This window comes from Narcine bancroftii, chromosome 2 (assembly GCF_036971445.1).
Source record: "Narcine bancroftii isolate sNarBan1 chromosome 2, sNarBan1.hap1, whole genome shotgun sequence".
Classification (NCBI taxonomy): Eukaryota; Metazoa; Chordata; class Chondrichthyes; order Torpediniformes; family Narcinidae; genus Narcine; species Narcine bancroftii.
In genome coordinates, this window is record NC_091470.1 from 41,919,310 (window position 1) to 41,937,694 (window position 18,385).

The window sequence follows — 18,385 nt, forward strand, 5'->3', positions numbered from 1 at the left end:
TAGGCTTTAAAAATATTTCAAGGGCTATGTGCTTCACAGGTTGGATCAGCATGGTCTTTGAGGTGGTGTTGGTGAGCTGCCTTCTTGAACTGCTACAATCCTATCAAACAGGTATACCCACAATGCTATTAGGAAGGAAGTTCCAGTATCTTCCTCACAGCAACGGTGAAAGAATGCCAATGTATGTCCAGATCAAGATGGTGTGTGGCATGGAGGGCAATTCCCATACTTTTTCTGCCCTTTTTTCTTCTAGTTGGTAGAGGTTGGAAGTTTGGAAAATGTGTCAGGAGTCTTGGTGAGTTGCTACAATGCACCCTGCAGATGGCACAAGTTGCTTCTATAGCAGCAGAGTGAGTGAAAGGTTGTGGATAGCATGCCTATCAACTAGACTGCTATGTCCTCCATGGCATCTCACTTCTTAGTTGTTGAAGCAGCACTCAACCAGATGACTACAGTAGTGTGTGTAACTATACTTTTGCTGGTGTACTAAATTTGTCTTGCTGAACCCAAGTAAAAATATATTAGGTTGCTTAGTTTTTTTTCCTCTGTACTCATTTTATTGAAGTTTTAACACTATCAAATGTTATCATCTTAATATTCTTAAAGAGCAGAATGGTAAAAACAGGAATTATGTTAATCAAGTGAGTATTTTATATGTTTAATCTATTACTGTTTCTAAAGCAGAAAATGGCATAAAAAGCAATGAGCAGAATGTGTTTTTTGGATGCATTCTTAACAAAACTAAAAAACCTTGCCAGACTTGCTTGCTGAATAGGGTGGAAAGGAAAACCGATAAATACAATTGCACCAACTGCAAGGACATGGCCTATTTTAAGAGGCAGTTTTATCATTTATTCTTAGAATATGGTATGCTATTATTTACAGTCCACGCTACCTTAAAAATCATCCATGCATAGTGTAACTTAAGAGCCCAAAGGATCCCAAAACCCAGCAGCAATAGACATTCACCAAGACAAGTGGTTTTTAAAAGTTATTTTTAATCAACTTTAAACATGAAAACAGAATCAAACTTTAACTTATCTCTAACTAACCCAAATTAACCCCCTTCTAATTCTAAGCGCACGTGCATGATGTGCGTGTAAATTTAAGTAAAGTTCTTTGGTTCATAGTTCAATCTCACTTCTCCTTCTTCCAAATTCTCTGGATGCAGGCAATTCTTATACTGTGCACAGAATTTAACATGTATAAAGTTCACCAGGCTTTGGTGCTCGAAAGGTAAATGTTTACCACTCAGGAAGGTTCTCGTAGGGATTGCAGAGAGAGATGTGTTGTTCCAGGATTTCCACAACTGAGGTACCACCATTAGTCACCTCAATATCTCACTGATGAAATTTGCCCCATCAGGGTTTTCCAGGTGGTAACCTCATTCTTCAGGCTACCACAGAGTTCCCCTCTGTTCCTCCTATTCCAAGGGAAACATCAGACAGATAGCACTTCCAACCATCTACAGCTTTGGAACTTTGTTTCCAACCAGCTCTTCCCGGCTTGTTTCAGCTGTGACCGTTCAGCTGCTTTTCAGTGTCACACACACTAGCTGGGAGAGCTTGTTAACTTGTCACTCTCTCTCTCCAACTTCCAACTGCCAGGAAGCCCATGTGACTCTCTCACTTGCAACAAAACCTCCACCTTCTCCAGCAAACAATAAGAGTTAGTTTCTTGGTCAAGCTGTTGCCTTAAGTAAACAAAACCCAGGAGTGACCTTTCCATGCACTCTGTCAAAACCCTTGAAAAGAGCTTCCAACAGCCAGCGTCTCCAGTCCATTCATTTCATTACATCATTTCAATTAACACCTACTTGTGAATGTGCTTAGCATTCTCCATTCTTTCTGCAATGTCACTGAATAAGAATTCTTCAGTCTTTCAAATAAGATCGGTTTTAAAATGTGTGTATGTATGTAACCCACTAATCTTACCAAAATTTCTCCCAATATTTATCCATTACAAATTCATTTCTTTCAATAGTATCAGTAAACATCTGGAGCCTTATTTACTAATATTACCATTTCCTTTAAAAAATGGTTGTGCACAAATTGACAGCCATCTTTCCTACAATGCACCATTCCATGTGTTGCTTGGTTTACACAAGGTATGAAATCCTAGACACTATTGTTGAGTGAAATTTAATGAATCAAAATCACTAGGTGAAATGCATTATGGACATGACTCAATGGTGTAATCCCATATGGAGAGAGGTGCATTATTTATTAGAATTATAATTTATTATCGTGAACATGTTACAAAATTCATTGTTCTGCAGCAGCATGAGAACAGAAATATTTCAATAAACTACATTTCAAAATAAATAAAATATTGAAGAGTCATGGTCTGAGTATGAACAAATTGAATACAAAAATATTTAGATTACCATAGTTGAATCAATTGTTCAAACATATTAAAAGAAACATTGCTGCTCCCCTCAATTGGAACATCAAGCACTGAAATGCCAACTATTCTACCTCCCAAGGGAAACAACCCCCATCTTCCTGAAGTCTATATCCCTCCACAGGGAAGCATTAAGATATCACTTGAGGAACTATACTCAATGATCAACAACACCATACAGCATACCCTAATGCCCTCTCAGTCATCATAGGAGAGACTTGATTAAGCAATCTTAAAAAGGTACTGCCAAACTACCTCCAGCAGGTTTCTTGTAGCAGGGGATCATAAACTCTTAATCAGTGCTGTATTACCATCAATAAGACCTATTACTTCATCCCTAGCCTGCAATTTTGTAAAAAAAATTCAAATCACACAGCTGTACTCCTCCTCCTAGCATATAGAAGAAACTGAAGAGCACTGCATTGGTAGAGAAAAGAATACAGGTCCAGTCTGAGGTAGCAGAAGAACAGCTTTGTGAATGTCTGGAGTTAGTTGATTGTGCCATGCTCAAGGACTCAGCAGTGGACTTGTATGAATATGCTACAGTTGCTATTGACATCATCAGAAAATGTTTGTTGTGTGTCCCTACCAAGACTATACAAATGCATCCTTACTAGAAGCTGTGGATGAGCTAAAGACCTGCAGACTGCTTAGACTAGTTTACAGGCAAGCAAATTGGGAGATTCGGTCATACAAAAAGTCTAACTTAACCTCTGGAAGGCAATCATCTACATGCGACCTAAGTTGGAGTCTCAGATGGACAATGGACAGGTAGCCTCAGAGACTGTGACACATTACTTCTGAACAAACTCAACCCCTTTGTCTTTGAAAGGAAACAACCAGGGGTGCAGTGTTGCCAGAGCACTGCTCCAGCACCCCAGGGGGTACCTCCTTGTCACCGTTTTTAGTGAGCTCCAGCACCTAAAAAATTAGCACTGCACCCTTGGAAACAACAATGTATTGTCATCATAAGTCTGTGGTCCCAATCACCAAGGCTGACATAAGAAGAACCTTCAAAAGGGTAAACCCTCAGAAAGTACTCAGTCAGACCAGTACCTCATAGAGTTCTTAAAACCTACATGGTTCAACTGGCTGGAATTGTTGCAGACGTTTTCAATCTTTCATTCCCAGGGACTGAGGTCCCAATTTACATCAAAAAGACATCCATCATACTGACCACAAGTGAATGGACTCAATGACTATCGGCTAAAAACCCTTATATCCATCTTGATAAAGTGCTTTGAGAGGTGAATTATGAAGCAAATCAGCTCCTGCCGAGGATGGACCTGGAAACACTACTTTGCTCACCACCATAACAAGTCAACAGTAGATGTCATCTTACTGGCCCTCAACTTTGCCTTGGACTACATGGACCACAACAATACCAACATCAGGCTATTGTTCATTAACCACAGCTTGGCATTTAACATTATCATACCTTCAAAACTGATAAAAGCGAACTCAAGGATTTTGAATTCTCCTGTTCCCTATGCTGAAGTTCCCTAAGGTTGAGAATCTTGTTGGAGTCCAATCAGTGTGGATTGGCAATATCACCACCTCCTCGCTGACCATCAACATGAGAACAGCTCAAGCAAGGTTGCATACTTAGTCCTCTGTTCTATTCCCTCTATACTCATGACTGCATCGCCAAGTTTTCTCCAATATCATGTAGAAATTTGCTGGGGACACCATTGTTGCTGGTCGAATAATGGGCAACAATGAGTCAGACTGAAGAATGGACATTGAGAATATGAACAGTATGGTGAAAGAACAAAAATTTTGCTCTCAATATCTGCAAGACCAAAGTGCTGATTGGGTACTTAAGGAAAGACAAGCCAAGGGACTACACGTCTTCAGAATCAGAATGTAGCAGCATCACAGTGCAAACATACATATTATAATCATCTTACAACATGGGTAAAAAAATTAAAATAAAATAATAACAACAATAATAGTGCACAAAAAAATAAGAGTCTCTTTAGCTCATTGATTATTCAGGAATGTGATGGTAGCAGGGAAGATCCTTATGCCGCTGAGTGCTCATCTTTAGGTTCCTGTACCTTTTCCCTGATGGTAGCAGAATGAGGTCTGGGTAGTGGGGGTCATTGAAAGAAGCTGCTTTTTTAAGACACTGCCTCATATAGTGAAGTCTGGTGCCTGTGATGTCGCAGGCTGAGTTAACAACCCTCTAGAGCAGGGGTGTCAAACTCAAATTCACGGAGGGCCAAAATTAAAAACTTGGACTAAGTCGAGGGCCAAACTAAATATTTATTGAAAATTTTCAACAACATCTGCATGTTTTCTCTTCTTTCAACATATGTAATGTTAAATTTTAGGATATAACTTTAGGAGGATAATGTTTCAGGTCAGGAATAGGTAGCTCAAGTTCACCCTTTGCTTGACCTGAGGGAAACCTATTTGGTCCCTGTGGAGATGTAGTCAGCATTCACAGGCTGTGTCTATTTTGGCCTGCATCAGGACTCAGCATTTCCTGCTCACTCCTCAGGCTCTAGGCCTCTATTCACCCTCGACCCACCATCCCTCTACCTGACCAGTCCTTTACCCAACCTCTATTCACCCCTCACGCCCCTCTACTGCCTCTCCCCTCAACCTGTTCCTCCCTCTACCCGTCTCTCACCCTCTAATCACCCCTCCCCTACTTGTCCTGCCCCTCCCCTTTTACCTCTTCCCTATCCACCCCTCCTTCTACTCATCCCTCCCTCTAATTGCCCCTCACACCACCATAACTTCCCCTGCCCATTACTCCTCACCTACACCCTCTGCCCACCCCTGCTTACCCACCCACTCAGGCCCTGCGCGCTGCCGATCAGCCTTTGCGGACAGCCACCATCTCTCTCTTCACGTGCAGGGCCGAACCAACCATCCCTGGGGTCCGCGCGGGTGCAAGCGCTGAAGGCCGTGGCAACCGGGAGAAGTGCGCTCGCGCTGTGGAAGGGCCGTCCGGTGCCAGTCGCGCGGGGCTCGCGCGGCCCGGGGGCTGTGCGCAGCCTGCCATGCCCGTCGCGCCAACAGGAAATCACAGGCACTCGCCCATCCGCCACACCGCTCGACAGGTGGGAGAAGTGACTGGTTGTGCGGGGAGCCTTCCAACTGGCTTGCCGGCTGATGACATCGACAGACTTCTCGTGTTACAATTTCTCGTGTTACAATGGGGAAGGATGTGCAATGAAGGGGGAGGATGGTGGGGGTGACATGACCAAAAAATAGCATCGGCTCTCGCTGCAGGGTGGGCCACCTCTAATACATTTTTGAAATGATCTTGCGGGCCAAATATAATTATATCGCGGGCCAAATTTGGCCCGCGGGCCAGAGTTTGACATGTGTGCTCTAGAGTTTATTCTTGTCCTGAGAGTTGACACCTCCAATCCAGGCAGTGTTGCAGCCAGCCAGAATGCTCTCCACGGTAGGAAGGTAGAGGAGTGAGTTAGCACCTTTAAGCTCCTGGATGTCTAAACATCTGAGGACCTCTCCTGATGCCAGCACATTGAGGCAACCTTGAAGAAGCCAAACCAAAACCTCAACTTTCAAGATTTTGAGGAGATTCGGCAGGTCATTGAATATTCTATCAAACTTCTGCAGGTATATTTTAGAAACTATACTGGTTGGTTGCATCACCGACTGGTTTGGAAACATAAATGCCCAAGAACAGAAGGCTACAGAAAGAGGCAGACACAGCAAAGTGCACCACAGGCGCAAACCCCTCATTCATCAAATACATATAAAAAGCACTGCTTCAAGAAAGTAACTAATGTCATAAAAGGACCCCCCCCCCCCCCCCCCAATCACCTTGCCCATGATTTCTTCTCTCTGATATCTTCAGGAATAAGGTAGAGAAGCCTGAAGTGCAGCACTCTAAATTCAAGAACAGTTTCTTTCCAACAGCTCTTCAACCTCCCTGTATCATGTGAACCATAACAGTGCAAGATCACTAAAGATATGTTCTGCATTAGTGACTAAACACCTTTTTTGCACTATTGGCCGACCAACTGTGAATATTATTTACTATTTCTTAACATATGAACACTGAACAACAATTTTTTTCCAAAAGGTTTGCTTCCTGAAAAAAAAAGGGGATTATGACAACTTCAAGCTGAACACAAAGATAATTTCAGATTTGCTGCATCACATAGGAATTTAGAAACTTTTATTGAATTTAGCATTTGATGCTGAGCCAAGCTCTCAAGTTGACTACACATGTTGCACAACAAATGTTAGCGCAGGGTTTGTCACGGTAACCAGTTTTACAACCAAAGTAGAGCTCACTGACTTTCTTAATAAGTGTAGTCCTGCTGTGTCTTTGTGCCTTAAGTGTATACTCACCACAAACAGAATGTATCACAACTGTTGCGACATTACCAAGACATTTCTGCTGTATGGAATCTTCCCGAAGACAATTCATTAAGCTACTGCCTGAAGAACATGGGCATCAACATGCATTCAATGTATAATCAATGAAACGCACAGCATCTGTATATGTGAGCTGCTTCTATAGTCTGTCTGCCTCTATCCTATGCAGGCCCAGGCCTGACAGCATTTGTATAGCATCTGCCCTGAGTGCACACCCAGGCACTGACCAAAACAGCTTGTTTTGTGGGCAATATACTAGTAAACAAAATATGATAGGAAATCACAAAAATTAATTCTGTTGTTCTCCTAAATAAATCGATGTGTCCAGCCAATGGACGAATGAAAAGAGTTTCTCTAATACATTTACCCAAGGAATAGTTAGATAAATCATAGATTATGAAGAATGTTTTATATCCCTACTCTGTGTGTTTAGGCTGCAATTAGCCCATGACTCTGGGTTCCCAAGGCAATGATATAATCCAATTATGACTAGTGGTTATTACCCAATGAATGATGCTGAGGTGCAGCAAATGAATGGCAGATAATGGGATGTTTATGTTTTGCAATTGTCAATATCCTTATAATCCAAGCCTATTTAGTAATGTTTAGCTAAAATTACGAAGGGTGACCAAGTAAATAGCAAGTTACATGTCAAAAACTAGAGATGGGGGAAGAGAGAGAAAAAAAAATCTAACTTCTACACCCAAAATGTTTCACACTGAAAAGTGGCAGGCAGAAAAAAATTCTAGTCACCAAGAAAAAGATCTACAAATTCTTAGTACTAATATTTTATGTTCAAATCAAATGGAGAGAAGGGCATAAAATGGCGACCTGGATAGACTCAGGGGAGATTGCTTAAGCACCGTAAAATGCACAGAAGATAATGTAAATGAAACCCCATTTTCAAGAGCATTATCAAATTACATCCTCAATTTAAAAACTGCAATGTTAACAATCTGATTTTTAACAATACGCTTTTTCAGATTGGTGACGAAGTTCATTCAGATTTTGAAGTTTATGCATGCAGTCTGTCCTGTTTCCAAGAATGTTTAACACATGAAAAATTTAATATTTGACTTTAGTTCCAATAACAATCTAATTCAATTAATTTTAGAAATAAAGTTGTTAAAATCCTTGAAGTAAAATTTATGATGAACTCTTGTTTAGGGCACTTTGCATTGAAGAAAGCTTATGCTAACTAACAGGACTTGTAATGAACTCTACAAGTATAGAAATCTTTTGGATTAAAAAGAACAGAAAATTGCATAATAAGAATTAGCAAGAAGAAAAATGTGTAACATATGGTAGGAAGAATGTGCTTAAATGAATACTTTCAGTACACCAATATTTCCTGTCGACGGGCAAGTTGGTTCATCCCACAAGGCCCAAACTCTGTGCCACATTGAGAACTGCAATTAATCTTGATTTTTTAAGTTATTCTTGCTCCCTTGCCTCACCTTCATTTGCAACCTATTCCAGTCGCATCATTTATAACTGAGCCCAACTCATCAGCCTCATGACAAACTCATTTTTAAAGCACACAGAAACAATTAATAGCAATAATTTTTAAAAAATTCTAGTTCTTTGCCAAAATTTGTTTTGGTCAAGTTATTCTGCAGAATGTTAGGTATGTTGGACTCATATGCAGCTGCCTGGCAAAACTGGTGAGAGCGGAAGAATTTTGCAGACTTGCTCAGCTACATGTCATTAGCCTTTGCCTTGCACAAATCTCTCAGTATTTAACCTCATGATCATCTTTCACAGATCTCAACCCACCCAAATAATATAGGACTTCAACTACAAAACAAAAAGCCCATCTCTAGTACGGTGATGTTCTCATTTTCTAGCAGTAAACAGAGCTAACAGATTCTCAAAACACAATACAACACCAACTACCTATGTTGGCCAATTAAAAATAATGCAAAGAGAAAAATAACTTGCATTTATAAAGCATTACTTCAGTGTTGCAATATTGAAAGGCAAATTTGCACACAAAATTCCAAACAGCAAAAAAATGTGCCCAACGCATTTGTTCAAAGTATTAGTTGAAGGATAAAAGCTGTTCATGTCACCAGGATTTCCTTGCTTCTCTTTGAATAATGTATGGGGTCTTTTAAATTTGCTGGTGAGGCAAGATGGAGCTCTAAGAATCAATGAAAAGATACTACCTCAAGACAACATTTCACTCTCCCAATGTATTGAGAGACCTACCCAGATTATATCCTAAAGCCTTGAGAGTTATGATTGTCCAAGATGAGAATGCAACCAAGACAGAAAAAAAAAACATTCTAAACAGGAGCAGCATCAGTGGTGAAAAGAGTACTAACATTTCAAGTTGATGAACTTTCATCAGTATAATTTTGATAATTGGTATTTAAAATACAAATATTAACATATATGCACATGACATGAAATTGCCATTATTTATGTTGACTTCAGATTTTCAGCACCCATAATACTTTAGTTTTGCGTAGCAACACATTTCTCGAGACTTCACAATGCTTATGTTATAATGGATTCACCAATTTATTTTTAAAAATTGTCTAAGCAGAATAACAATATTGAACAAACATTACCTTTCAAAGATGATAGTTTTTGTAGTTCCCTGTTGTTACTGATATTGAATCTAGAAGAACTCTGTCGCTTTTCTTTTTTCACTACTGCTGTGGAACTAGGAAGCTTCATCTTTGTTAATTGGGTTGTAGGAGGAGTACTGTTGTTGGATCTCTTGTTTGAGCTCTGCAACAAAAAAAAATAGAAATTTTCAATTACACAAAGTCTGCACACACTTCTACATTTTACAGACCAATTCATTGTCACCAAAATATAATAGCAATTAAAAAGCAGGAAAAATAACATGGAAATCTGAAATAAAAAACAGAAAATGCTGGAAATACTCAAGAATTGATCAATCAAAGACAAATTGTTTCTCTTTCCTTGGATACTGCCTAACCTGAGTATTTCCAGCATTTATTATTTTTATTACAATATCATAGTTCCATTGGGTTTTTGTGCAACACTTGTTCCTACACATCCTCCCTCCCCACCATCCAAGGGTCTAAACAGCATATCCAGGTCAGACAAAGACTCACATGCTCCTCCTCAAATCTCATTTGATGTACTCAATGTTGCCTTCTCTACATTAACAAAACCAAGCATGGACAAGGGAACCATTTTGCAGAACTCTTCGCTGTCTGCACCTCTCAATATATGCTATTTCAACTCTTCTTCCCATTCCCACGCTGACCTTGCAGTCCTCCTCCACTCCCAGTGTGAAGCCAAATGAGAACTGAACCCAATGGTATGAAACATTATTTTTTCCAATTTCAGATAATCCACACTTCCTGAGTACCTTTCTATTTCCTTCTGCTTCCCACCACCTCCCCATCTAATTCCATCTGCCATAATCCCTGGATTATTAGGTTTTATCCCTCATCAGGATACAACACCTCCAGGATGTCTCTACCTCCTGTTCTTCAAAAATCCCTCTATGCCTTTCATTCAATGAGGTAGCCTCTTGTACTTCCTAGAGCAGAGAATTCCATAGATACTTTAAACACTGGGAGAAGTCGTTCCTTCTTATCTGTTTCCAAATCTCGAGGCTATTTCACCTGATTCTAGTCTCACCTGCCAGTGGAAATAACCTCCCTGTTTCCATCTTATCAACTCCTTTCATAGTTTTGGGTTGACACGACCCCCTTTCATTCTTCTGAACTCCAGTGAATTAATTCCCAGCCTATTCAATCTTTCCTCACAAGCTAACCCCTTCATTTCCGAGTGCACAAAGCCACTATATCAGTTCTCAGGTAAGACCAGAACAGCACAAATACTCCATGTGCACTCTCACCAGCAAACCTAACAGTAGAACCTCCCTGCTCTTAAATTAAATACAATAAAACCTCATTAGAATGCGGTAGTTGGGGTCCAAGATTTCATACCGGATTACCGCTGAGTCGCGGAACAGATGCATATATGTCATGATTCAGAAAGCAAGTAAAACAGAATACTGTGACTCAAACCCTATAATACAACCTTTAAACTCCACTTATTAACATACACGTCTTGTAAATGTGGCATATGAGTCCATTTTTGAGTTTGTGGCTGTTAGCCAGTGTTAAGTCTGGCATCCTAAAATCTATGTTTGGGGTCCACAGACACCCGCACTAAAAGAGATTCCACGGATTAACGAATTGTGTTCTAACGAGGTTTCACTGTATCTCTAACAATAAAAGCCAAAATCCCATTTGTGTCTTGACTACCTGCTGTGCCCACAAACTAACTTTTGTGTGATTCATGTACAAGCACGCCCAGGTCTCTCTGCACAACAGCATGCCACAATTCTTTACCATTTAGTAGTCCAAACTACTAATTTTCTTTCAGAAGCAAATGTACTCTATCTGCCAGATCCTTGCCCACTCAATTACCCTATCTATATTTCTCTGCAGTCTGTACAATTTTCTTTTCCACTCAATTTACTACCAACAACAAACTTGGATATCCTGCATATTTGTGTAAATTGCATTTCCTTGACAAGGAGATGAAGAAACTGAGCCAAATGACAGTCTTCTGTGTAGATAAACTGAAGCGCATTAATACAGTAAAACTTTTATGTGATTCTAATTGTGATGAAATCACAATAGTTCAGCATTTAGTTCATTTATTAGTGCACAGTGTGATCTATATGGTGAGTGGGGTGTGTGGCTGATGTCAGAAACACCGGGGTCAATCTGAAATATACAAGATGAAATTCCCACTCCTGTTAAACTAGCTGTAGGATGCGGGAAAGAAGAGGGCCAGAGGACAAATTGTTTCATAATTTTGTAGAAAGCCACGAGGACTCAGGTAGAGGAATACAAAGAGTGGACACAATTTATCAAATGTTTCAATACAAAATAGAACAGATAATAAAGTCACTGTAGTTTGTTAGTTTTGTTTGAAGCATGTTTTGATCAATCCTAATTTTATTTAGTTTTAGAAATATTTAATCTAAAATGTATGGTTTTTCCCCATCAAAGGACATGAAATGTTGTTTCTCCATGACAACAGTAATCATTCACACAAGTTGAGTCTTTTCTTTGAATATTTTATTTTTGATTTTATCAACAAACAATACCAAATTATCACAGATAAGTAATTAAATTGAATCATTAATACACGTTCCAAATATGACTCCGATCCCCCTCCCCAAACAAAACCCCTAATGAAGAAAAAAGTAAAAAAGTAAAAAAAGGAAACAAGAAAAAGGGAAGAAAAAAGATGAGAAAAAGAAAAAAAGAAGGAGCAATCTAGATCTGAAATCCAATTCAACAAAGAAAAGGCCCAGTTATTTTTATCTAAATTTCAATAAAAGGAAGAAAAATAGAGGAAAGAAAAATAAATAGAATAAGTTTTATATCTTATTTAAGTATTCAACCTGACATTTTGTAAGTAGGGTTTCCATACCTGCAAAAATGTTATATTTATTCCTTAAGTTGTGAGTAATTTTCTCCAGGGAACACAACTATGTATTGCAGTATTCCATTGGGCTATTTCCAAGAGAGAATCAGACTTCCAGATAACTGCAATACATTTCCTGCCACTGCCAATGCAATTTCAACAAATAAGTTGAGTCATGCCATCTTCAGTGATGTGGGAAAATAGAAGCTTCAGGGGGTTCCAAGTTTGGCAATGTGCGTAAACATTACAGCCCATTTCTATAAAAATAACAAAACACTTTCTAGACATTTCGCATGCCTCCAAGCAATATATGAAAGGCAAATTAGTGTGAAAAACCAAATTAAGAGTTCAAAAGTTTTATCAGGTTATATGTTGTGAAATAAAACAAGTGAAGATTTTTTTGTCAACTTCAAAAATTCAAGTTAATTGAAATGTTTTTAAAGAAAATTGAGTAGATCATGTTGGTCAAGTTCCATCATTACAATGTTTTAAATGCCAATTATCTGCATATTTTATAGCATTTCCTGTTTATTTTCTTGGTTTAAGTTCTCTGTTTTATAAAATACAGCAACAGTATATTGTGACATATGCAACAATTCCAACTACTGCGAATGTAAAAACAAGTGCTTTGTGCTGCAAGATATTTATTGCTACAATGAAATAAACTGAATTTTTGATCATTATCTCATTGCAGTTTGTGGATTTTGATCATGTTCAAATGGACCAAAACAATAATTTTGCTACAAAACACAATGCAGAAGCTGTTAGGATTTTGAGTTCCAAGATTACGAAAATACTCTTAAGTGAAAATTCTCTCCTTGTGAAACATCAATAGATTGAGACATGGTTTTGACACAGGAAACAAGTTAATAATCAACAAGAACTGCTTGCATTGCACAAGTAAGTGAAATTCAGTATGAAATTTTGTAAAAACACAATGTTGGAGAACTCAGTAGGTCATCCATGTACTTTATATAGCAAAGATAAAGTTTTTTTTGGTGAGCAATAATGAATGATACACAAGAGAAAAGCATTTTTTTATATAAAAGAGCAATACCTTCAAAACATAAAGAGAGTATCATGAAAAATAGCAAGCAACTATTGAAATGGGCCAAATATCAGATTTGTTTTATACCCACACGGAAAAATTTTACAAACATGCATGCAAAATCTGGATCTTAAACCAAGAAAAAGCATGAGCAAACTTTAAAAAGTCCAACGAAAGACTCCAAAAAGACATTACTCGAGAAAATAACTAGTGCCATTGGTGTCCACGTTGGAAAGCAGAATGTAACAGACCTTCCTGACTATGGTCTTTGGAACCTCTGGCATTCATTTTGAAATAGATCCTGAACTTGCATGGACTGCTGCATGTGGAAGACTTTCTGACAGCTCCTGCTGCATATGTCACAATATACTGTCGCTGTATTTTATTTAGGAGAAATAAAACAAAGAACAGAATCACCTCTCTGATCATTGGATAGCACAGGATCAAATAACCCATTCATTTCAATGGAGTCTATTGGTCTGCAAAATAGCAATGTAATTTTTAGACTATTTTAGGTGAATATTTCAAAATATATTAATGTAATTTAAAACTTTAAACAATCCTCACAGTTTCATTTTTTAAAATGTCAGAAATATTAAAGAATAATTTATCATTTAGACCACAAAATTCTTTATCCTCCTATCAAGACCTGACATGACAATGACAATATGCATTGGAGCAAAAGGCTATGTTGCCACTGAGACTTCACCACAAGAATCAAGATTAAGGATGACACTGTTTGCAGCTGCCTGGCATAATTGGTGAGAGCGGAAGAATTTTGCAGACTTGCTCAGCTGTATATCATTAGCCTTGCACAAATCTTTCAGTATTTAATTTCATGATCATCTTCCACTGATCTCAACCCAAATAATAGCTATCATCATCCTCCAGGTTTTCAACTACAAAACAAAAAGCCCATCCCTAATACTGTATGGTGACGTTCTTATTTTCTAGCAGTAAACAGAGAAATGGGTCATAAAACACAATGCAACACCAACTACCTATGTTGGCCAATTAAAAATAAAAATAGTGCAAAGAGAAAAGTAACTTGCATTTATAAAGCATTACTTCAGTCTACAGGTGTGTTGCAACTGCTATATTGAAAGGCAATTTGCACACAAAATTCCAAAAAGCCCAAGGCATTTGTTCAAAGTATTAGTTAAAGGATAAAAGCTGTTCATAACACCAGGATTTCCTTGCATCTCTTTGAGTAATGTATGGGGTCTTTTAAATTACCAAGCGGGGCAAGATGGAGCTCTAAGAATCAATGAAAAGATAGTACCTCACGACAACATTTCACTCTTCCAACGTATTAAGAGACCTACCCAGATTATATCCTAAAGCCTTTAGAGTTGTGATTGTCCAAGATAAGAATTCAACCAAGACGAAAAAAAAACATTCAAAACAGGACCATCATCAATGGTGAGAAGAGTACTAACATTTCAAGTTGATGAACTTTCATCAGAATAATTTTGATAATTGATATTCAAAATACAAATATATGCACATCAGATTAAATTGCCAACATTTATGTTAATTTCAGATTTTCAGCACCCCCAAATACTTTAGTTTTGTGCAAAAAGTCAAGTTGGCACTGAGACTTCACCATAAGATTTGAAATCAATCCTTTGCATCTGGGCCACACAGACCTGGAAGGGTGGCAGGTGAGATCCAGTGCAATAATATCAGTTATAGAATATACTATTAGTGTACTCAAAAATAAAATTGGTACTTTTGAAATTGTCAAATTCAACCAGAAAAAAAGTTCCAGTATCAAGATGATGATGACACCATCTGTTAATGATTCAACATCAATAACTTGCAACATGACCATGCTTCTGATAAATATAAAATCATATGCTCAATATTCTAAACTGCAACAAAAATTTCTAATTAGATCCGCAAATTAAATTTGTTTGCAATTTCTTGGATAAGCATAGTATTTAAGCAACCAAGTCCCATATGTCAAAATACCATTTGCGTTCTTAGTCCTTAAAGGGGTACACATTTGAAAAAAAACCCAGAAAATCCATCAGTTACAATTGTGACAAGCACCAACTGTGGACAGCTTGTGTGAATGCATATAGGTTGCCTGGATTAAAGTAAATTATCACCAAAAGGGTCTTGATTTAAAAAATTTGAGCTGTCAAATAGATGTACTTGGAGCGAAGACAAAATATCTGACACAGTTCCTGTTCCAATTACCAGCTTCAACTGAAAGGTTTAAAAATAAAGCCTTCAGTTTCAAAGATAGATTTATTGATACTGTATCTTCAAATATTTACAACTCAACACCATAACTACTAGTCTTTTTCCTGTCTCCATCCACTTCTCCCTGCCCCCACCCCTTCCACCTTCCTGGAATCTATTAATCTCAAGCAATACAATTTAACACTGAGGAAACATGCAGAAAAGTGATTTGGCTTCCAGAATTTTCTGTGCTTCGAAATGATTTCCAAAAACTGTTTTTATGCAGAAGGAACCATAAACACATGCAAAACTCAAGCTGAACTATTGCCAAATGCATGATCTTAAATGTGTTAGCTACATGTGATGCAATTGAGGAATTTACCTTCAATGGGCAAAATAATTCTCAAATTGTTACTCTACTTAGAAGTTATGCTATGTTGCTGATCTGTTTAAGCCACAAAATAAAATAGACAGATTAATATAAAGCCATTAGAAAATTACTCAGTACTTCTATTAACAAAGTTTCATCTAAAACTATTTGCAATTCTTGTCAAGTGTTTGTCCTCAGGTCACCAACAAATAAGTAAACCTATAGGATTGATGATAGAGTAAACAAGGCCGCCAATCTGCACAAAGTGAATAGGATAAATGGATAGATAATGTAATGGCAGTACTTGTATTTACAACAGCACAAGAACCCGCTCCTTTAAAATGATGGCAGAAGGTAATCTTATCCAAAGTGATTTTATTTTATTACCACACCCAGCATCTTACATCCATTTACTATTAAACTTATTTTGCTCTTATTGAAATATTGTTTTCCTATCCATAGATTCTGCCTGAACTGCTGTTCAATTAAAGTAGTCTGCTTTATCTCCAAGTAAATATTGAGAATGGAAATAACGAAGGATACCTAACAGCTGTAGCAAGGCCTAAATGACAGAATCTGCCACAGAACCAAATCCAGTGCAGTAGGAGACAGCAAAGCATCACTCCCAGATGAACTCAATGCCTTCTACACTCAATTTGACAAGGAAGAACCACTGTGCACTCTCACGTTCCCTGATGAGCGTCTACAATCAGTAACCAAGGATGTTATGCAGGCTGCCTTCAGGAGAGCGAATCCAAGGAAAGCATCAAGTCCAGATGGAGTACTGGCTGAGTACTGTAAACCTGTGCTGACGACCTTGCCAATATATTCACGGATATCTTCAACATCTCACTCCAAAAGGGCGTGGTTCCCACCTGTTTCACAGGCCTCAATCGTACTGGTGCCCAAGAAGAGTGTGGTAATCTGCCTAAATGACTATCGAACAGTGTATTCACATCCACAGTGATGAAGTGTTTTGAGAGGCTGATGTTGAAGAACATCAGCTCCTGTCTGAGCAGCAACATGGATATGTTCCAATTTGCCTACCACAGCAACAGGTCTATAGCAGATGCGATCTAACTACCTCTACACAAAGCCCTGGAACACCTGGATAGCAAAAAGGCACACATGAGGGTTCTCTTTCTCAATGACAGTTCATTGTTGAACACCATCATCCCCTCAAAATTGATCAGCAAACTCCAAGATCTGGGTCTCAATACCCCGCTGTGTAATTGGATCCTGGATTTATTTACCTCCAGATCACAATCAGTGAGAATTGGTACCAACTCCTCCACAATCTCCATCAGTACCAGACAAGCTGCATTCTTAGCCCCTGTTCTACTCACTTATTTGCTGACAATACCATGATAGTGGATTGTATAAAAAGGAGCAAACAGTCAGATACAGGAGGGAGATTGAAAACATGGCTGAATGGAGCACCAACAAGAAGCTTGCAATTAATGTCACCAAAACCAAGGGGCTGATTGTGGACTTTAGGAATGGAAAACCAGAGATGTAAAATTCAGTGATCATTGGAGGATTAGAAGTGGAGAGACTGAGAAAATTTAAATTCCTGGGAGTCAAAATCTCAGAGGGATTTCTGGACCCAACACATGAATGTCATCACGAAGAAAGCACATGAGCACCTCCTCTTTCTCAGGAGTTTGTGGAGGTTTGGTATGACTTCAAAAACCTTAGCAATCTTCTACAGGTGTGCAGTGGAAAGTGTGCTGACCGGCTGCATCATAGTCCAGTATCAGGGCACCAATACCTCTGAGGTGAAACCCCTGCAAAAGCTAGTGGACACAGGCAACTCTCCCCCCACCATCAAGAAAATCTACATGGTACCCTGCCATTGAAAAGCAGCAACAATCATCAAGCACCTACACCACTGAGAACACACTCAGTTTTCGCTGCTCCCATCAAGAAAGAGGTAGAGGTGCAGGAACAGTTGCTACCCCTCTACTACCATACACCTAAGTAATAAACTCAGACTCAGTCAATGGCTCTTACTTTGCACATTTAATAATCACTGATTTTTTTCCCCTTGTATTGCAGTTTGCTTACGTTATTTGTTTACATTTCTCTCATTTGTACATGCATCTTTTCTGGAGTACAGTTTTTTGCACGACCGACATGTAGAAATTCTGCCTGGCCCACAAGAAAAAAGCTCAGAGTTGTATGTGATGTCATGCAAGTACTCTGACAATAAATATGAACTGTCTTAGATAGAAGCATAAACTAATGATCACCCAAATGTGGGGAGAATGGTACCAGTGACACTTTGATTTAGAATCAAATATTACCTTTAATAGTCTTACTATTAGAAATCTCCTTTTGCACTTGAAAATTAAGCCTTTTAACTTGTACAGTTATATTGAATAGTAACTGAGAGCAGTGAACTGGGATTCACTGATAGTGTATACTGCTGATGCCTGGCTCCGCCCCCATCTGCTCACATATAATTCTGGTTTCCTGCCTAAACCCAGAACCCTTCCAAAGACGACTGTAATACTCTACCCATAGTTATAAGCTAATAAAAGTGCTTGTTCTCCCTATAGTTGTGAGAG

At 38.6% G+C, this 18,385-nt stretch overlaps 1 protein-coding gene across 4 annotated transcripts in view; it reads right to left on the minus strand.

Moving 5' to 3' along the window:
• The window catches only part of ppp2r5ca (protein phosphatase 2, regulatory subunit B', gamma a), a 164,052-nt gene that overhangs the window by 131,452 nt on the left and 14,215 nt on the right, over positions 1-18,385 (minus strand). For all 4 annotated transcript variants that reach the window (XM_069916426.1, XM_069916425.1, XM_069916427.1 and 1 more), the window contains exon 3: positions 9,348-9,510. In XM_069916426.1, the coding sequence (XP_069772527.1) occupies positions 9,348-9,510 (163 nt within the window). The remainder of the gene's footprint in view (positions 1-9,347; positions 9,511-18,385) is intronic.